Source organism: Ursus maritimus, unplaced genomic scaffold (genome assembly GCF_017311325.1).
Source record: "Ursus maritimus isolate PB19 unplaced genomic scaffold, ASM1731132v1 scaffold_17, whole genome shotgun sequence".
Classification (NCBI taxonomy): Eukaryota; Metazoa; Chordata; class Mammalia; order Carnivora; family Ursidae; genus Ursus; species Ursus maritimus.
The window spans coordinates 42621678-42643724 of record NW_024424119.1 but is presented as its reverse complement, the minus strand read 5'-3'; the positions used below and the strand labels follow the sequence as shown (position 1 = coordinate 42643724).

The following is a 22047-nucleotide window of genomic DNA, read 5'->3' as shown; positions in this document are numbered from 1 at the left end:
AACTCAAGTTTTTTGGGGCGCCTGGGTAGCGCAGTTGTTAGGCGTCTGCCTTCGGCTCAGGGTGTGATCCCAGCGTTCCGCGATTGAGTCCCACATCGGGCTCCTCTGCTGGGAGCCTGCTTCTTCCTCTCCCACTCCCCCTGCTTGTATTCCCTCTCTCGCTAGCTGTCTCTGTCAAATATATAAATTTAAAAAAAAAAAAATCTTAAAAATGAACTCAAGTTTTTGAGCTGGTTGCTGGGGTTTCTCAGCATGTAGAGTCCAGAGTCTGATTAGGATCTGATTTGTAAAATTTGGACTCATAGTCACGAGAAATTCCACCCAGATCATATAAATGTGTCCTTTCCTTATACTTATTCATTTCCCCTAAGAATTATATTAAGAATGCCAAGAAGCTGAGGCAAAATAGACAGAGATTGTGTTGGCAGGTTAACAGTTCTGAACGTGAGAGAAAAAAATAGAATAATTAATTGAGATACACATATAAGCCAATTGGGAGAAGTGACTTCTAAGAACATTTCTTGTTCTAAATAAAAAATCCTAAGAGAGAGGCACAAACATATCTGTTCAACCAGAGAATAAATGACTAAGAGCACTAGCTTTGGAGCTGACGGATTTACAGACAACCCCAGCTAGGCAGCTTGATCGCTGTTCGAAGCCTGAGTGCCAGGTGCTCATCTCTACCCGGGAGGAAGACCACCTACATGACGGAGCCGCTGTGCAGATCAAATCATGAGATTACTTAAAGAACACGCTTAGTCAGTTCTGGACATATAGCAGGTACTCAGTCAATCAGAGCGTCTCCATTTCTCTTCAACCACTAAACTCCTTCCCATTCTCCATCTAACAGCCATTCAAAAATATTCACTGTCTCCTTTGTGCCTGGAATTGTTCTAGGCACTTGGAAAGCACTAGCAGACAAACAGGCAAAAAAAATCCAATCCTCAGGAAGTCTGAATTCCTTAATTGTACCTCGGTTCTTCCAAGTCTGGGTTAGAAGCCACTTTTTTTCTGTCTCTGTCTCTGCCTTCAGGGCATTACTCTACTGCAGTGACACTGCTTCCTCTCTCTTTTCCCACAGTGTGAGCACCACGAGCTCAGACTCCACGCCTGTCCCGGCACCCACAGTATCGTCACTTCCTAACACAGGGCATGCTACCTGATAGACCTCGCTAAATATTTGCTGAATGAATTGATGATGGATAGATGGAGAGACGCACAGATGAAGAGTGACCTGCTAGTCATTGTTTCTGGTTTGCTTTAGACCTCAATTTCTCTAAGCAAAAAAAAAAAAAAAAAAAAAAAAAAAAAAAAAAGGCTTAGTTTTGTCCAGAGTCCTTACTTCTTTTTCTTTAAATTTTAGTCACGTATTTAATTGATTCTAATCATGACGATGTCAACATGTAGTAGATATCAACATATTAATAAAAAATTTCACCTCTTTGTTCACGCTAAGTCTTCAAACTTCGGTGCGTGTTTAACATTTGCTGTAGGTCTCAATTACCAGCAGCTGCATGTGGCAAAAAGCAGCTGATATGGACAATGTAAGTCTTCCCACGACAACGGATCCCTGGATTTTTAATAGTGTTGATCTGACACATTTTCCTTTTGAAAGCAAAGTCAACATTCCCTGTAGTCAGAGAACTGAAAATCATACTTGAATTTCAAGAGTTGAGAAAACTTCTGCTAGACCTAGGCTATTAATAATAGAACATTCCTGTGTGCAGTGTTTTCTATTTTAGTACTACCAGACTCTTCACTACACATTTACTCCCCAGTGCCTTGGATAGTTTCTATTATAGTATGTTCTCAATAAATATATGTTGAATAAATGAATGAATGGATGGATGCTAAGAGCAATGTATAAATGAGTCTTTACCTCTTTGAGAAATCTAAAGATTCCATGCAGACCCAAGGAGCACGGTGGCAGGTACAGAAGCACTTGGCAGTCAAGTTGAGAAACAGAGGCTTCCCTGCTCCTTCTTCCCAGCCTGATGCACGAGGAACTGGCCGTGTAACTTGTGTTGCTGGACTCTCAGACTAACTGATTGAGGGCTGGTGGCTCATGAGTCATATCCTGTCTTCCACTTGCTGTATCTCAAACTTTAGCCAGCTTGGATGAATGTCTAAGCTCTAGAATTCTGCCTTTGCATTATTACAGCAGAAGACAGTACGGTGTTATGGTTGAGAAGGTGTTATTTGGAATTAGATGTGGGTTTTAAACCTGGCTCTGCCACTACCAGCTGTTATTAGGTCGGCTAAATCACTTTTCGGAGCTTCAGCTTTTCCTCTGAGCTTTACCTCCTCATAAACAGTTGGAAGGCACTTAAGGCAGACAGAATACTCAGCAAATAGTCGGCATTATTGTTACTTTTATTATTACCGTCCACGCACTACACATTGTACTAGGGCACCCCAGTCAACCAGTGAGGCCCCCTCTGGGTACTGATTCTTATAGACAGTCTCGGCTAAGTCCCTGTTACTATGAAAATGTGAATGAATCATCTGTCACCTAAGCACAATGTGCACCCACCGAGAAGAGTTTAATGTGTCGCCCCCACATTTTACAAAGAGGGAAACTGAAGCCCAAAGCCACGATGCAATGTGTCTGGACAGCAGACGGTGAGTTACTAGCAGAGTCGATGCCTGTGCCCTTTTCCCCCACCAGTGTCACTTCTCATTCAATGGAGGGGTTTCCACGGAATGGAGAGGTTCCACATTTCTTCCCCTGCCTGGCCAAAAGTAATCAGTCTTCTAGAAACATCCACTGGGTAAGCACAGAAGCCTCTCCCTTCATCAATGTCATACCTTGGGAAACTATCTCCAGTACAGATAAAGGAAAGAATAAATATTTTTGTTGAGAGAAAAAAATGAAGACAAAGGTCAAAGGGAATCATGTAATGGGTTGAGTCAGGGAAGAAAAAGAAAGCTTTTTTTTTCTCTCTCCTCTTTTTCTCCAAAACAGTCTTTATATAGAACTTGTATAAGAGCCAATTTATTTGATATGGAAAAAATGTGAAAGCAGCAAAATACACCACACACACACACACACACACACACACACACACACAGAGGTATTTGTGTTGGAGTTCAGAACTCGAATTACCAAGAGATAAAGGAGTTGAAATGGTCTCAGAGAACATTCAGGTCAGGAAATGTAGCCCAGCCTAGGTCTCCTGTAAATTCCTCGGGACTCGAGAAAGACATAGAGGAAGTCAATGAAGGCCTCAGTCTAGCCCGTGTGTCTGAAATGTCGTAGCAGGGCCTACGAAAGATCTGTTGAGTGAATGAAAGAACAAATGGAGCATAAGAGTGTGGGTTTGAATAGTGGTTGTTCTGGAAGCAAAGTGGCACAGGACTGGGTGTGTTTAACCCTGTGGTTAAGGTCTTCAGCACTGAAGTGTGAGTGTCTACAGGGAAGGGGCCAAGTCATCCCTGAAATACCTAGCTGCTAGTGAACGCTCTAGCACACAGAATATTCTCAATACATATTTGTAAATTGAACGAGTATTGGGAAAGAGATGTTGGAAATCCCTGAGCCTTACTGATCACGTACAGCAGTGGCTATTAAACTGTAGCCAGAATGAGGGTCATCTGGGAAGATCCCATAGTCGAGTTTCTGATTCAGTTGTCTGGGCTGGGATCTACGGACTTGCCATAAGTTCTCAGGTCTTGCTGCTCCTGGTCTGGGCCCCCACTTTGAGAACCTGGTTTAACGCAGTGGCTTTTAAACATGGTTGCACATTATAATCATCTGGTGAGATTTTAAAAGTTCTGCTGGCCAGGCTTTATCCTTCTTACCAATTAAGTCAATACCTGAGGTGGTGGTGGGAGGGGGGATGGGGTCAGAGAGGGGATGCTGGGGAAACACAGGGATTTTACAATCCCCCAAATTCCCATAACTTGCACCTGCCTTTGAGAACCCCTAGTCTAGTATGACCTCCTCCTTGTAGATTAAGTCCTCTGAAGGCCAGAAAAGGTAAGCAACAAGCCGAAGATCCTAGACAAATTCATGACTATCTGGGAATGGAACTCAGGGGGCTCTGACTTCTTCAGTTGAATTTCTACACCTCCACATTTATCAACCCATGTCAGCTCTTACAGGCGCACCACTCCAGACAAAAAATGAAAGCTGTGTTTAAACTGAGAGTTTAAGGCATCCATGACTTCTTCTCTCCATTGTTTTATAAAGAAATTTTAAGTGGATGCATATTTATAAACTTTACCACTCTAGACAAGCAAGAAGATGAAAGAGACAGAGTTATGGAATATTTTCAAGGCAAGATGATCCTTTAAATTTTAAGTACATTCTCAAACACAAACCAAGTGCTCCCTCTGAGTTCTCGAACAGATGTTCTTCATCTCCGAGTCAATGAATGGGCAAGGGTCTGCTTGTGATGTGCACGTTAATTGCTGGCATGTAAAAGGGAGTGCTGGTAAAGTGTTTGAAAGTGGTTCTGTCTCTTAAAAAGATTAAAAGTTTCCTCCAAAATTTGGTTTCTATTAAAGATTGGCTCAGTAAATATTTTCAAGTAGACAGAGATTGGGTCTTATATCATCTTAGAACCAAAGAAAGTGCCACAAATGTGAATAGACACCACCGACGCGAGCATTTTCATCCCACAGAAGAGGGAAGTAGGGCTCAAAGAGATTGACAGATTTATTTAAAATTAGTAAGTGGACTGGCTGGGGCTGAACAAAAGGTATCTGACTTCTGAGCTATTGTTCTCTCCAGCACTCAAAATGTTTTCCCTACCCATATCCCTTGCACATAGAAGTGCAACAAAGTTTGGTGATTAACTTCCTAGACTCTGGGTACCCAAGGTAGGTGGTAAAGGAACCCTTATTTGTTAGATTAAAGCAGAAGCTGGAATCACATCTTTAACTGAACACGGGTTGAAGGCTCTGGCTTAGGAGTCAGGATAGAACTTGATCTTAACCACTTTCTAACTATGTGATCTTGGACAAGTGACTTCACATCTCTAAGCTGTCGTTCCCTTCTTTGTAAAACCAGAGGATAATTGGTCTATGGTTATGGAGAGGATGAAATGAGTAAAAGATGCAAAGATTTCAGCCCATTGTCTGGCATATAGGCAAAGCACTAATGAGGTCACTGTAAGGTGGCCTCTTTCCTAAAGCACAAATCCTGAGGATGTTTGAGGAAGAGGTAGCCTGAGAAATAAATATTAAGGACAAGCACTATCTCACATAAAAGCCGTGAGTATCCCAGAAGGCTCATGGAGACCTAGGGCTGCAAGGGCTCTTAAGGATCAAATGGGTTTGAACCTCTCTTCCACTTCAGAAAAGGAAACCAAAAAAAGACTATGACTGGTTATGTTCACCTTCCAGGAACATTCTCATATATATATGCGGAAACATGCTCAATTTCTAGGCAACCTGCTATAACTCCACTCCCTTCTCACTCGCTGAGAAAGCAATCCCAACGCACAAATATTTTTCAATTAAATATAAAAAGGAAATCTTGAGCAAACTTCAGTTCTTTCCATTTCATGAGTAATTCATGACTTTTTCATTGCTAATCTCACCCAGCCTCTTTCATTTTATCATTGGGAAAACTAAGAGAAGTCTGGGAGTCTTAGCATTAGATTACATCATATTACATTAGAGCTCTCACCAAAACTCCAGGCCTTCTGGTTCCTTGTGCATTGCCATTTCCACTGTACCAACCCTGCCTTGTTAGGACAATTCTACAATCAATGCCAGGTTATGAAACCCTAGAAGTAATGAACCTTCTCCTAGGACAGGCCTCTCTGAGCCTCCTTATATTCGTCTGTAGCCCACCCGCCTGACCATCTCCCTATCCGGAGAGTGCACTTACGTGTCCGTGAATCTTCTATTGAGGTGTAGGAGGGAGGCCACGTCCATGTGGAGAGGAGGGTCCCGGACCACCTTGTACTGCAGGGGCTTACACTCTAGACAGAGCGGGCTGTCTGCAATGGAGGTCAACATGGCCGCATCAATCTCTAGGTGCTCATCCAATGTGTAGATCTGGATGCCGCATACGTCCTCACCCACATCCCGGAGTTTGATGGTCAGTGGGACATCGCAGAAGACGTTCTGAGGGCCCAGAGAGATGTTCTTCCCACTGACAGTTAACAGTCTGATGTCATTGACAGCCCCACTCGAGTCCCAATCAGTGGAGACAAAGGTCACCCAGATGGTTAAAGACTCAGGGACCAAGGGGTAGCGGAATTCCAGTTCAAGGTAGCAGCCTTGTGGCTCAGGGCAGGCTGGAGGGACTGTGTGTGGGTTGACAGCTGAATTTGGGCTCCAGGTGCGGACACTGGACTTACAGGGCTGTTCAACATCTGGATGACCTATGGAGAAGAGATGAGGGTATGAGTTCCTGAAAGCCCTGTAGACACTAAGAGAGACCGGCCTGACTTGAGCTCAAAGAGAGGGGAACGGAGAAGGAAGATTCTCAGTGTTCTTGTGAATCAGCTGTATGCACAGCACCCAGCTCGTCTCCACCCATGCAATATAGATCTTGGATGAATCACCCAACATTTGGTCCAAGCTACATTCAAGTAAGTATCTTACTCTTGAGTCAGCGCCCCAACTTTCCTTCTTCATATCCCACTTGTAGGCTTTCCTGCCTCAGATGGAAAGAAGGGAGGGACACACACTTGCCAAACACCCATAAGTCCCCTGAACTTGCTTACTTCTTGCAAAGATTCATCTCAGAGGTGAGGCAACTAAGGCTCAGAAATGTGGAGTGAACTGATCAAAGTCTCACAGCTTGATGTGAAGGTCAGCATTAGAACCCAGTGTTGTCTCATCTTGAAGTTCATACTCTTTATTCTCCCTACTGCATGCAGAGGCCACTAAAATAAACTAGGATCCCTGTAGTACTGCTTTCAGTACAACCTGCTTGAAATGACAGAAGAACTAGAAACCTTCAGCAAAGAAGAGGCGAGCACAGATAATTTCTCCCCTTGGACTGAGGATTCTGGGAGGAAACTGTCTAGAACCATGAATGACAGAGCTGAAAGGCGGCCCTGGAGCCACCTTATCTCGCCACATGAGGTCATTCCATACCACCGAGCTTCTCAGAGCTCTGTCCAGTCTGACTCAGGAAGGGGAGGGTTGGGTGAGGCGGGGGGTGGAGAAGGAAGGAGGGATTCTTCTACTTTTTCCCTGGGGAGACAATGCCTCATCCCCACTGATCTCAGCCTGCAGTGACTTCTGAATTTTTCTCTGCTGAGATCATTAGTCCTAGACCCTCAGAGAGCTCTCCTTTGCACTGCTGAGAAAAGTAATCAGGACTCAGTGTAGTGACTGGCCCTAATTTGTTTAAGGGAGTCTAGCAGGAGATACGGATCAGCTGGTGATGGGAGGATGGAAGATCTCAAGTTGTCCTATTAGCCACATTTTTTTTTCTTCTTTTGCATCACTGGTTGGTGGGAGGTGGGATGCTAGACATTTCTAAAGCAAAAGGGAAAAGGCAATCTCTGTCTGCAATGGCTTTGTGGTAGTGTTACAGTATCACAGGAATCACAATATGAAAACCAGAAAACCATTCTGGGTGGGAAAGCTATTACACTGAAGGTTATAAAAATGCCTCTAATCTCTGTGTCTCTTCCCAGCCAAGGGAGAAGAGAGAAGACACCAAGCGGAGATGGAGAAGAGAAGAGAAAAAGGAAAGAAAAGGAGGGGAAGAGGATGAGGAAAATTCAAAAGACTTTTTAGACATAACACATCAGAGCAGGAAGAAATGGACAGAACTACAGGATTCTCTCTAGAGTTCCTTGGCAAGATTCATCCATTATTTGCAGCAAAGGCTGGTTAGTGGTGACCAGTGGGTTAAGCCAAAGGCACAAATAAGACGCCTTAGTGAGGCTAAAGCTTTTCTTCCTGTAGACTCTCCAACTCAGTGGAGTTTCTGATTCTCTTTGCTTTGTGGGTTGTTGGCATATCTCTCTCTCTCTCTCTATCTCTATCATCTATCTCACTTATTCACTGAACTTTACTGAGGGTAGCATTTTAATGTGTGTGAAGCACATTCCCTAGCCATTAATTTATTCATCTGATTGTCACCAAGATCCTGTAAGATCTCTTATACCTGTTTCACTCACTGCCTAATGCCAGGTAGCATTTATCTAATATAGCGCTTGGTCCATAGATAGTGACCAAAGTGGACATTCAATAAATATTTGTGAAATGAAGACTCTTCTATCTTGTTAATATGGTGTTAAAAAAAAAATGAGAGCTTCACGGAACGTTGACACCTGCTGATGGGGAGTGCCCAGTGAGCATTCCACCCCCTCTACACACTTTCTCCTGGAACTGTCAAGGGATGGAGCAATCCTTCTCCCTTCCTTGGAGAAAATAACCATCAGTGGTGGGAGCTGCAAGACAGCAAAGATGACAAATGTGTTTGGCTCCTGTCTTCTCCTTGGTTTCTTGTTAATCAACAGAGGGACCGAATGCCTTCCGAAAGACAGGAAGGTGAGCCTGGACATTACACTCAAGTAAATGAACAGGAAAGGAGTTCTTAGCAAAGATTGTGTGTGTCTGGTTATCAGAGATAAACTTTTACATGTAAAGAAGAGCCTTGGGGGTGCTGAGTCCAACCATCACCAATGCAGCAACCCCTTTAACCCTACCAGGCTCCCCGAACTGACCATCCCCTAGGTACGCGGCACTGCGCCAAGCATGTTACATGCCTCAGCTCTCTTCATCCTGACAGTAAGTCTGTGGCACAGGTCTTAGAAAAATCATTTCACAGAGGAGGGAACTGAGACTCAGAAAGTTAAGTCATTCCCTGATGGGGAGCAGAATATTATGTGATACTGTTGGTCCAGGCAGTATGCCAAGCTTTGAAGCAATGGAAGCTGGGTTACAGTATCAGCCATATAGCTTCTCATCGCATCACCTACTCTGATGATACTTACAGGGGGCTGTAAAACTCAAATGGGCTGGGATATTAGTAAATGCTCACAAATATTTAGCTCTGTTATGAAACATAAGGAGGAATTAATAGGGAAAAGCTTGGAAGGAAGAGGTAGTCCAAGCAAAGAGAACAACTGAGAGAGAACTGGAAGGAAGACGATTATGCTTTTGGCCACAACAGGAGAGCAGCAAGAGATGAGTCCAGCAAGCTAAACAGAACCTGGATCATGAAGGGTCTTGTAGGTCATTTTAAGGAATTGACATTTTATACCAAGAGGGATGGGGGGCTAGTGAAAAACTGCAAGCACAGAAGTGAGAATTGTCTTTTAGAAAAACCACTGTTTAGAGTCATAGACACTATCTATCCATCTATGTATCCATCCATCCATCCATCCATCCATCCATCCACCCATCCATCCGAAGAATAATTATTGACTGCCTGGTCTGTGTTAGGCTAGGTTTCTGCACACATGGTCTTTGGCCCCATGGAGCTTCTAGTCTACTGACACCAGGGAAATGGCTGTACTCATGTAGATAATCACACCTGTGGCCTGGACAAGGGAACATCAACGGAGATGAGGACTAACCAAAGTGTCTAAGACGAAAAAAGAACAAGGCTGGAAAGTTGACCAAGCATGGTTGTGAGGCAAGGAGAAGGGCAGAGGAAAAGGGGAAGTGGGGGGCGGGGGCGTGGGGAGGAAGGACGGAGGTAGGGAGGGAAAAAGTAAGAAGGAAGGAGGCAGGAAGAAAAGCGCAAAGGTACCGTTACTTCACTGTTAATACATACCCTTTTGTATATATGGTGACTAAGTGAAAAGTTACATGTTTATATAAGCTGTCCATTAGAAACGAGGCCATATATGTGTATGAAATATATGTATACATACTTATGCTGATTTAAATTTACGTTTATGAAGATCCGTACAGACATCTATTCTATATCTTTGTGTATATACACTGCAGCTGTCGACACAAATATAGTCCTCAAAACTTGGTGCCAAGTTTCTTCCAGATGAATACTTCAACACACCTGAAATATTCTGGGAAGAAACATGGAGGAAGGACTCACACAAATTATAAAAATGAAAACAGCTAGTGCCACATGTTCCTCTCTCATGGAAAACCCAACACTTGCAATGCATTATATGTTTGTATATGTGATCTGAATTGAGATCTGAGTTGATCGCATCTAGCTATCAAAGTCCTGGGTGACAAGTGTCCACGGTATTGAACCCCTCAGGAAATAGTCATCCACGAAATACAGTTTTTGCTCAAGAGATAGGAAAACAGGGTTTCTTTTGCATCCAACCATTTTCTGTGGCCAAAGGCAAGAATTTTCTGTGACTGTATTTACCTGAAGTTCATGGAATGGAGTTAATGGAAGATAGTGGATGGGCAATAAATATTTGTTAAATGAAAAAAACCCTCCATCTTATTAATATGGGGTTAAAAAGGTTACAGCTCCATGGAATATCAGAGCTAGAGAGGACATTTATTCTGTGCTTGAGATGTTACCTTCAGAGAAGCTAAGTGACTCATTCAAGGGCACAGAGCACACTGATGGCAGGGCTCGGACCAAGGTCCAGCCCCCTTCACCTCCCATACCCCAAAGATATGTCTGGCATCGCTCATGGATTTGGGAGTTTTATGTTAGTTCGGGAAGTCCAAAAACTTAAACACGCAAAGATAAATAGGATGAAAATGAGTTGAGAAATAAATTGCAGAGTTTGGCTCATGGAAAAGTTTATTTCTTCAAGGATATTAAAAGGGTCTGAGCCAAAAGGATCACAGAGCCTGTAATAGGATGCTCTAAAAAAAGAACTGTGTCTTTTCCTGGCCTGCGTGCACCAAATTTACATATCCTGAAGGAAGACCCAAGGCTGCTGGGTTTCCTTGCATGCCTGACCCAGCTCAGGGAACCAGGGGGCTCAGTACTTCCAGCTGAACTCTACTCTGCCTATCATGCTTTAAGAGGGTCAGGAGCACACCAAGAACTGACTTAACCAGTTGACAGCTGGGTAGGATGGAGGTGTAGGGCGATGTCTGGAAATTATTTCATTCACACAACGGGCAGAACAAACCAAGCTGGTTTTAGGCAGAGAAGTCTTGGGGAGAATCTTGCTGATTCTACCTCCCATGTATCTCTCAGGTCCATTGACTTCTCTCCATTTCTCACTGCCGCAGGCCACACCCAGGCCGCCAGCATCCCTCTCCTGGATTCCTGCGACAGCCAATCCGCTGCTCCCTTTCCTCCAGCACACCCGTCCCCAGGCTCTTCACCACAGAGCAGCCCATACAATCTTTATAACACATACATCACACCATGCCCCAGACCCCCAAGAAGGCATGAGGTGGCTCTTTGCTGCCCTCAGTATAAACCCATCCTCATCCAGTCGTCATAGAACACCCAGTCCAACCTCCCTCTACTCCACGCCTCACGCTTCTTGCTCCAAACTCACTTAAGCTCTCATAGCATTACTGAAGAGCTTTCATTTATGTGGGTTATATCTACTGGTAGTTACCATGTTATAAACGAACTCTGAATAACTTTAAAACACAAGAACACATAGGCTTGTGCTCCATTAATTATCAGAGCAGTAATAACATCACATTCCACACAGCCACTGGAAAGCTCCACTGCTCTCTCAGGAGAGAATGGGAGTGAAAACGGTAAGCAATATCACAGCACTATTATGGAAATAATTTGGGGCTTTGAGGACACCCTACAAAGTCTCCAGGAACCCCATAAGCCTCCAGATCACACTGGGGGAAGAAAAAAAAAGAACACTGCTCTAAACATACCAAACTTCTTTCATGTTCTCAAATGTGCCTTGTTCACTGGGATGGTGACATTTCCCCGGTGGTCTATGTCTCAGTTCTGGACAAGGTCAGCTTCTTTCTGATCTCCCCCGCACCCTGTGCTTCAGTTACCACGGGCCTCGTTGCACCCGATGGTAACCACCCCTTTACTCATCGGACTCCCCGGGAGACAGTCAGCTCTGTCTTGGCCACGTACCCAGCAGGGCGCCTGGCACACAGCTACCCTGGTGGCCATAGATGAGACTGGTTCACTCTGCACGGTCACAGTTTGTCAGCGGGCAGAGACATGCGCTTTCTTCCATGAGAACCCAACATGGGTTCCGCTGGGATGGAAAAGTCATGATTGGAGATTTCGGGAAATACTTTCTAACAAATGGAGTTAGAACGGAAGGCCCAGGTGCTAGGAGAGCCAGGGTGAGGGAGGGCAGCAGGGGGATTCCTGCACTGGGTGGGGACCGGGGCTGGATGAGCCAGGCCCCCCTTCCAAGTCTGACAGCCTGTGATCCTGGGGGGCTGAACTGAGGGCTTCTCCCAGACATCCCTCTCGCTTTACATTCCAGATGGATTTGTTTAGAGTTCCCGAGTTCAGCTCTCATTTTTATTTTAAGCTACTTTAGAAGATAACAAAGTACAGCGCTGTCATTTTTCTCCTTCACTCTCCTCTCTGATCCCTCTCCCTTGCTTTATTCTCTGGCTTTTTCTTCTCAACCTTCTTTCTAAAAATATAAAAGAAAATGGGGGGAGTTCTTGCTGAACCTCAGGGAGGGATCAGATTCTGCTCCCTCTGATGGGCTGGTGTCCACACCCAGGAACCGTGGACGAGAGCTGCCCTGAACAGGAGCAAGAGAGACGGGGGCTGGTTCTAAGATAAGTCTCTGGGAGCAAGGGAGGGCATGGGAGAACACAGGATCTCTGCCAGCCAGGCTTCAGACATTAGAAGTGAGCCCTAAAGAAGGGGATATTACGGAAGGAAACCGAGTAGGCAACTTTCCGTAAGATTCTCTAAGTTCTAAGTGGCTGCTGTCAGGGCCAAGTGCCAGTGGAACAAAGCATCAGGTGAAAGGCACTCTCTTAAATTCTGCAGAAAACCCAGTGGGTCTGGCAGCGAGTGGGGCCATAAGAGCACACAGAGACTGCTGGCCCCTAGGAGGGCCTGGGAGACCCCTTGGGCAGGGGAGGGTCTGGTCATGGGGAGAGCCCAGCAACAGTGGCAATGATGAGGTGCTTCCCTCAAGTGTCCTGCTGATAGATGGATCTCAAAAAGGAGGGTACTGGCAGGAAACTTTGAGAAGGATAGTCGTGGCATGTGTGTGGATGCCCTGGATATCCCCAGCAACAACTGAAGAAGACAAAGACTACTGAAACCTTGACCCCCTCCCCCAGGTATGTATGCTGATTCTAAGGTGATCTTCTGTGCACCGACAGGCCGTCAGGGTCTGAGCCATATAGAAACACACATACACGCCATGTCTTTATCAGGTGTGCGGCCTCAGGCACTCGTCTAGTATCTCAGCATCTTTGTTTCCTCGTATGTAAAGTTAGGAAAATGCAGGAGTTCAAAAGACACGTGCTGAATTGATGCATGAATATTGGCCTTGATCCTGGGCTGAGGGCTCAAACTTCCGGTTGTATGATGAATAAACTCCGGAGTTCTTATCTACACCATGGCGACTACAGTGAACAATACTCCATCATATACTTGAAAATTGCCTAGAGAGTAGATCTTACATGGGCTCACAAACAAACATAAAGTATGAGATGACGGATGTGTTAACTAACCTTACTGCAGTATAATCACAGTGCCATAATACGTGTATCAAGTCATCACTTTGTACACCTTAAACCTATACAATGTTATATGTCAATTATGTCTCCGTAAAGCTTAGGGAAAAAGACAAAAATAAAATACATTGGCCTTGCAAGGCAATCGTAAGATCAAATGAGATAGTATGCAGAAAAGATTGTTAAAATCATAAAGCTCCATCTACATCAAAAGAGTTGCTCTTTGCACCCCAACCTGTAAATGAGCTTCCAGGCTGGCTTACCTTCTGCTTCTCGAGGACTCCAGTGTCCTGATGGGCCACAGGGCATCGGGGAGGAGGCATTGATGGCATACTGCACCAGGATTCTCCCTTCCAGGCAAAGGTCACATGCTGATCCCAATTCTCTAGGAGGCCAAGGAAAGAAGGGAAATGCACCGACTTAGGAACAGTTGAATGAGCTCCTGATCTGGCTGGGCCAAAGGCACCAGGGCAGAAGACACAACAATTCCACGCTACCCCATCCTCCTTATCCTTGCCGAAGTTTCCAGAATACGACCATGAGAGAAATTCTTCCCCATCGCCCAGCAAAGATCTTGTTCAGGCTTATGTGGCTTCTGTCCTAATGGTAGATACACTGCTTTAATTTCAAGCAGCACAGAATCAACAGGCCAGAGACTTACTACCCATACTAATCTTAGTTTCATCAGACGTCCAAAGCTCTACTGAGGATGTGATATGTGGTTGTAAAGAAATCTTTAGTTCCATTTGACCTCAAATTTTATTCTTTTAACAGTGCTTATCAGGTCCCTCCCATGTGTCAGGCACCATCCTGTGTCCTAGGTATTAAATAAAAAGAAGGCACGATTCAGTTCCTTCATCTGAAAAGGAGTTGGCTGAACCAGATGATGCCTACAGAACCTTCCGGGCCTGACAGTCTGGGGATGGATGAATCACCTCTGATTTAACCATCAAAAGCAGTTTCCTTACCATGTCATCTAATTCATTTTAGCAGCTTTCCAAGGGGCAAGCCAATCCCTTGAAGGGAAGAGCCCCAGAAGTGGAATATTATGGTGGCTTCCTCTACTGTCAAGTGTCTTACGTATCTGGATTCAATCTCCCTTTAGCCACAACAGCCTCTGGGATCTTGCTTGTTCTCCAGATTTGGCATCTGTTTAGGAGACAGCTGCCAGGAGGGGAGAGGGATCAGCCCATTATTTCTCAAAATGCAATGAACCTGCCAATACCTCTTTCATCATTCCTCGAAGGATCTTTATCGTTTAGCTACCTGAAAGATGCAATGGAGGAGCCTTATAGCTTCCCCTTCATCCCTTCATAGGGAAGCTCTGTAGGCCCTGGGTTCACATGGTAAGAAAGAGTATGCTGGTGAGCAACAGTCTGCTGGTGTTCCCCATTCCTCTTCCACACAGTTGCCAGGGAGCTCATCCCCAAACCTACAACTGAACAGATCATTCTCCTGATTATCTGCTTATATGGTGGCCAACATATGTAAAGGATGGATGGATGGATGGATGGATGGATGGATGGATGGATGGATAGATGAGTAGATGAGAGGATGACTGGATGGGTGGACAGGTAGATGGGTGGATGAGTGGATGGGTGGGTAGGTGGATGGGTACGTGTGTGGATGGATGGATGGATGGATGGATGGGTGGAGGGGGTGACTGGATGGGTGGATAGATAGATGGATGAATACCAGTCACTCAGACGTGTTGCTAAGACTCATAACTAACCTAGTCTAGACTCTCAAATTGTAGATTTTGCATCCTCAGTTTTATCATCATTAATATGAAATCATACATAGGTAGAAATTTTGCAAGCACATTAATATCCAGTGAAAGGAGAATGGTGAAATCGCCTAAGATTAGTATGTTCAATGAAATGAAAAGCAGTCATTACAAAAATATTCCATGAAATCTCATGGCAAATGTGTTAGCTACAATGTTCAGTGAAAAAAATCATATTCAAAACTGAATTTACAGCAGCTCCTCAATGCTGTTCAAATAACTTCAATAAGACAAAATATCAACAGCAATTTCTGGGTGGTAGAATGACTATAGGATGACTACACCCCCTTTCTATTCCTTCTGCTTTTCTGAATTTTCTATATATTTTGAATATCTATGAGTTACTCCTGGACTAGCAATAATAATTATAGAAATACACTTGCAGGTGGGGAATGAGGAGCAGAGATCAAACGTCCTCACTCTGAAGGGCAGAATTCCATTACAATGACCACAATCCATGCCTACCAGCTCAGGGTCACATGGCTGGCTCTATGAGATTATAAAAGTTCTGGGCTGGAGTCAAGAACCACACGAACCTTAATGACCACTGAGACTTTCTTTCTGTTTCTTTAGATGCTTTGTTTTGGAAGATGGTTATATAGTCCCCTGTACTTCACTAAGTTCTTGACACATCCTAGGTTTCTAATAAATACTTTGATGAGTGACTAAACCATCATTCACCTGACAGTAAACATGCCTTGTTTGCACAGAGCTCCACAAAGTACCTCCCTTCATATTCAACCACTGATTCACATATTCATTCACTGTTTTGTCTGTTCATTCAGTGAGTAGTCATTGAACCGCCTCTAGTTGCCAGCGCTGTACAAGTACCAGACTTTGACTATCCAAGGAGAAGGCAATCAGGTGTGCTACGTACACCTCATAGAGCTTGCAGCCAGGTGGATAGTACATAAACAGATAAGTAAACAGATATAAAATTATGGGTTCGTTAAGTTCTAGAAGGAAAGTAAATGGACGATGTAGGCAAGAATGCTGATGGGGGAGGTGCACTGGGCCAATTAAAATTGAAATAGTCATGAAAGACCTTAGTGAGGGGATGCCATCTATGGTGAGAGCTGAAGGATGACATAAAGAGTGGATATAAAGCATTGCAGGGGCAGTCTCAGGTATGTAAAGGACCTATGCAGGAAAAGGCTTGGCCTATAGGGATCCCAAAGGAAGTCTGAGTAACAGAAGTCATGAATGAAGGAAGGAGTGTTAAGAGAGGCGGCTGGACAGTAGGCAAGGACCAGATCACGGGAGGTCCAGCAGACCACCTGGAGATTGTACATAGAAGAGATGGGAAGCCACTGGAGCCACTCTAAGTCAGGGAGTGACATGACCTAATTTACATTTTAAAAAGATCGGTCTTCATGTTGAATGAAACATGGATGGAGAAAAGAAGGACAAAAGTAAAGGCAAAGTCAGCAACGAAATGCAATGGTGTGATTCTGGGCAGTGGGTGATGTTCCCATTTCACAGATTAGGAATAGAAGATCATGAGTACAAAGTAATCATGCCAAGTTCATAGTTTGTAAAGTCGCAGAGTAGACACAGGCCTTACCAAAATCAGGCAGTATCCTACACATCCAGGGAGTAAATGTTTTTGGCATTTATTTGATTTTTATCTGCACCTGTATCTACATAGACACACAGTCTCATACACACACACACACACACACACACACACACACACACACACACTGAAATCACAGTACAGGATGCTGACACTGGAAGAGATCATCTTTCTTACCCACGTTCCATGAGAATCAAAGCCTAAAGCTCTAGTCTTTGTTAATAATACAGCACCCAGCAGCCACATGTGGGTCTTTGAATTTTAACTAATTAAAATTAAATAAATTTAGAAATTCAGTTTCACACTTGTCACATTTCAAACGCTCCATAGCCAGTTGGCTAGTGGCTACCATATTGGACAGCAGAGTTAACAGAACATTTCCGTTACTGCAGAAGTCCTACTGAGCAGCGCTTCTTTAAGATATCCACTGTGTGTGATGACTTAACTTCTCTCCTGTGCATCTAGAATGGTACTCGTTATGTGCTATTCTTGGGAGAATTGAAAAAACAGTCACTCGAGTCATTTTCTGTGTTCTGAGATTTGGAATAGGGACCTTGGTTGAGAAAGGCCAGATGACCTTTGGCTTACAGATCAGAAAACTGAGGCCGAAGAGGAGGAGGAAATGAATGAGTGTGCAAAGACTTCAGACCCAGGTCTTTTGGGTCTTAGTCCAGAGTTCTAATATGCCACCACCAATTGTTCAGATAACCGAAACCATTCAGTCAACACATGTTTGCAAGAAAGATAAAAATAAAGGAGTTAGAAAAGCCAGGGGTGGCCTTGAATTATTTATTCAGTTGCCCATGTGTGAGGACACAGGCTGTGGGAGGATCTGAATATGTTTTTTTAAGGAAAACCCTTGTATTCTCTTAGACCACAGATGTGAGGAACAGCAGGAGGATGTAGGGATGGCCAGGGGCGAGAGGTTGGCATTGATGGATGTAGTGGAAAACACCAGAGATTTTGCAGGGAAAGAGAATTTTCAAGTAGCTAAACAGCTCTGGGAAACTTTGTACATGATGGGAGCTAATATTTCTTCAACACTGAGTGTGTGTGCAAGCATATCCCAGATGCCACGTTTCTTGAGCTCCCCACAAAAGCCAGGCGCAGTAAGCACAATTATGGAAGACGACTCGGAGGGTCAGAGAGAACCAGAGATGTGAGAGGGCTTACGCAAGTTCCCGCAGACCAGGAGTGGTGGAGCTGAGAACAGAGTGCAGACAACTTGCCAGCAAAGCTTGTGCACCCCGCACCAGGCCAATCTGCATGAGCATAAACTCTGACGGCATGGGAGAGTGATAGCTCCATTTCTTTACAGCAATTTATTGAACTTGCGGATCGACTTCCTTTAGCCATAGACTATCGTCTACGTAGCTGTTAACCCTAATTAGACATGTTTCTAAAATGTCAGTTTTAATTTAACATATGATAACTCCGTTATGAAATCTCAGACTGAACAGAATAGCTATTGTATGAGCCTCAAGTACCAACTGACTATAGGTTATTAAAAACATATTGATTGAAGCTGAGGGTACTATGTAATAGAGACATATCTCATTACACAACAATTAACCCTCCAATAGGTTTCCAACAATCAGATGGTATTTATTTAATGGACAATAACTGCTTTATGAAATACAAATTAAATACATACACGGGAAGCTTCATTTACAAAACTTCCATTTTTAAGTGGAACTGAGGCCAAGGCTTGACCAAAAGTCTGATACTTCTCATCGCCACAGAAAAAATAAATAAATCTACAGGCTGCTGGAAAGTCTGCTCTGAAGTGTCACATGACGTTTCCCAAACCCAGCTCTGAGCTCCCAGCGAGGGCGGCTGGAGCAGGGGAAGGTTGGGGGGGGGTGTTGGTTTATAGGGGCCAGGGAGTGCATTTCCTTCCCCCATGAACACATCCACCCAGCTGCCAAACAAAGGTTCTAGATTCAGGGACTGACGGTAATGGAGAAAAGTAGAGCCCAAATTTAATGTGGTACGATGACCTAATATGCATTTATACATACACACACATGCAAATGAGAGTTCCTTACCACCTTTTGTGGCTCTTTTGAGGGGAGGGGTAATACCTCCTTTGTAGTTTAAGTTTTGGAAGGACTTAATGAAAGCACGTGGGGGCCCGAGACAAGTCAGAGCCCAGCTCCCAGCACCTTCTATGGGCTCTTGGTCAAATCTCTTAGCGTCTTTCATTCTAATTCCTGCCTTACATGGCAAATGAGAAAGATGATTCCCCTTTCTATATTTTTTAAAGATTGTATTTATTTATTTATTTATCTGAGAGAGAGAGAGAGAGAGCAAGTACACATGCAAAGGAGGGGGAGGGGAAGAAAAGGAGGGAGAGGAAGAGAATTCCAAGCAGACTCCACGCTGATCACAGAGCCCCAGGTGGGGCTCAATCTTGCAACCCCGAGATCATGACCTGAGCTGAATGAAACCAAGGGTCAGAGGCTCAGCCGACTGAGCCACCCAGATGCTCTTTGATGATTCCCCTTTCATAGTTACTGGAGACTGCATACAAAGCCTTTAGTACAGAGTACGGCCCAGAGTAAGGACTCGATAAATGGCAACAACCATAGTCACAGAGACTTATTAGTTAATCATTTGCTGGTTATTACTTTTACCATCATCAATGGTGTATCATCGGTGTTGGATAAAATGAGCCCAAGAAGGGCTGGGATGGGGATTAATATACTAATAAGCCCTAAATTATAGCCAAGTGTAGATATCATCATCTTAATCTGTTTTCCTGACTCTTCAGAATCTGTTTCCCTTAAAGCTTGAGCTCCTCAGGGGGTCCAGTGCTGAAAGGCACCACAAGAGACCATTGGATTCAGGTCCCCATCTTCAGGTTGCTGAGAAATCATTAGATCCACTTTCCTGCTGGAGAGGACCAGTTAAGGGGGAAAGTGACTTGCCCACGGCAGCACAGTAAGTAAGTGAAAGACAGGGGAGCAGAACTCTCGTGCCTCATTTTATGATCCCTGATCTTCTAAAAATTCTACCCTCCATTCTACAACAAAATACTAGGCACAACGATTCTAATTATATGTACTATATAATGTGTATTTACATATGATGCATGAATATACACATATACACACATATACACCTTCATATATAATATTTATTATACATCTCTCACAATTGTGCATTGACCAGAGGCAATTTCAACTCCTGAGCTTACAGAGATGAGGCCGGTACCTCTATCCAGAAGATGTTCTAGCAATAAAACTTTCCAGGTGTTTCATAATAAAATAAAGCTAAACATCCATTAATTGAAAGCATGCATCTTTAGTTATTAATTCTGATTAGCACTCCTTCATTTATCCTGACTCCCAAGTTTACACGTGTCTCTATGAACCAGTCACGGCTAGGTGCTAGGGGGCTTCAGATGAACAAGAGCAAGGACAAAGAAAACAGCCACGCTCCTCTCCAAGACCGCTTCCCTTCGGGATTTCCCTCTCCTTGGGAGAAGAGAGGGATCAACACTGCACAGGCCATACTCACCTTTCAAAGAAGTGCCCATCGATGGGGGGAAACCACTCCAGCGTCACAGAGTCGGTCGTGTGGCCCACGATCTGGGGGGCCAGGGCAACGGGTGCCGGCTTCCTGGAGGGCTGCCAGCTCTGGTAGACCAAGTCCAGGTAACAGTGCATTCTGGCAACTTGATTGGGTGTGAAGGAGTCTGTGCAGTCGTCATCTGCAAGTGGGCACAGGGAGAGATAAGAACCGGCTGCATGATGTCTCCCAGGGGGCCAGACAGCACCCCAGCCCTTGCCAATGCAGAGCTGGCCTCTTCCAGTGCTCAAGAGCTAATGGTCTGTGAAGAAATGAGCGCAGTCATCACTTCTGGAGACAGGTAGGAGGGAACAGGCGAAGGGGATGGGACAGAGTGGCCCAGAGGTCATAGTTAAGGACAAGGGCCAGACAAACGGCTTTCCATGGGCCCCCAAATCCCTGGTCAGTAAGCCATGCATTCCCTTATTCCATCCCTCCCTCACTACTCACCCCAAATCTCCCAGTCATTCATTCCTTTGTTTATTCACTCACTCATTCCTTCACATTCATTGACCTGCTCTTTTGTTCATTCCACTGTCCGTGGACAAAGTGATAATGTCCTTCAAACTAACCTTCTGAGCATCTATCCCATATTTTCTGCTCTGGGTCAAAGGCCACAGAAAGATGAAACTTAAAAACGTTTCTGCTCTCAAGGAGCGACCAGTCTAGTTACAGAGTGAAGGCGAGTTTGTAGTACGAGTCAAGGTTATCGGAAGACTGTGAAAGTCTGTGATGCTGACCACCGGTGAACAAGAGACAGCACCGTGGGGAAGGACAGTGACCCAGGGAGGCTTCTGAAGAAGGAGGTACTTGAGGTCATCCAGACTGCATGGCTAAGATGGAGTAAGAAAGGTCAGGGACTGTAAGAGAGGGAGCTGCAGGACCACAGGGACATGGTGTCCTTTGCAGTGAGCAGAGCCAGACAGGCAGGCAGCCCTAGGAACAATCCAGGCTCAGTGTCCATGCTGGGAATGAGGACAGTCCTCTCACTTGGCTATTCACTGTGTGCTTAGTATAAGCCAGGCATGGTGCACTGTGCTTTGGACACATTTAAAGCTCCCACTGTTTGGGGAGTAAATACTATGATTCGCTCCATTTTACAGATAAGGGAATTGAGACTGAGAAAGGTTAAGCAACTTTTTTACAATCACAATATTAGGGATACATCTGAGATTTGAACCCGGGGCATTCTGGACTCCAGAACCATGTTTGTAATCAATATGAGAACTTCTTTCCATGCATCGGTGAGACCCCGTACGGGAAAAGTATCCTGCAGGTGCTTGATAAACAGGATGTGAGCCCGAGGCTGAGTGGACTGCAGTACAATCTCTTAAATGTCTTTAGATTGAATGACCTTCAACCCTATTCTCTTTTCTACGATGTGGACTGAAGACCGTCCAAGCCTCGCCTCCCAAGGAAGAAGCCTGCCTCCTGTCTACTCCTCCAACAGCTTCATTCAACTGTCCTGGGGCCAGAACAAGGCACTGTTTTGGCTTGGTTTCCAAAAACACCACTTCCCAGAGGCGTCTGCCTGGTCAGGGTTTCCGCAGCTGGGCCCCAGACGGAGGAGCACGGGGCTCGCCGGATCTGAAAATAA

General features: G+C 44.6%; 1 protein-coding gene across 1 annotated transcript in view; it reads right to left on the bottom strand.

Annotated features, from left to right (window-relative positions):
• PAPPA (pappalysin 1) overlaps positions 1-22047 on the bottom strand; it is a 236192-nt gene that overhangs the window by 149197 nt on the left and 64948 nt on the right. The window contains 3 exon segments of the mRNA XM_040631792.1: positions 5840-6338; positions 13779-13900; positions 20400-20592. Of these exon segments, the coding sequence (XP_040487726.1) occupies positions 5840-6338; positions 13779-13900; positions 20400-20592 (814 nt within the window).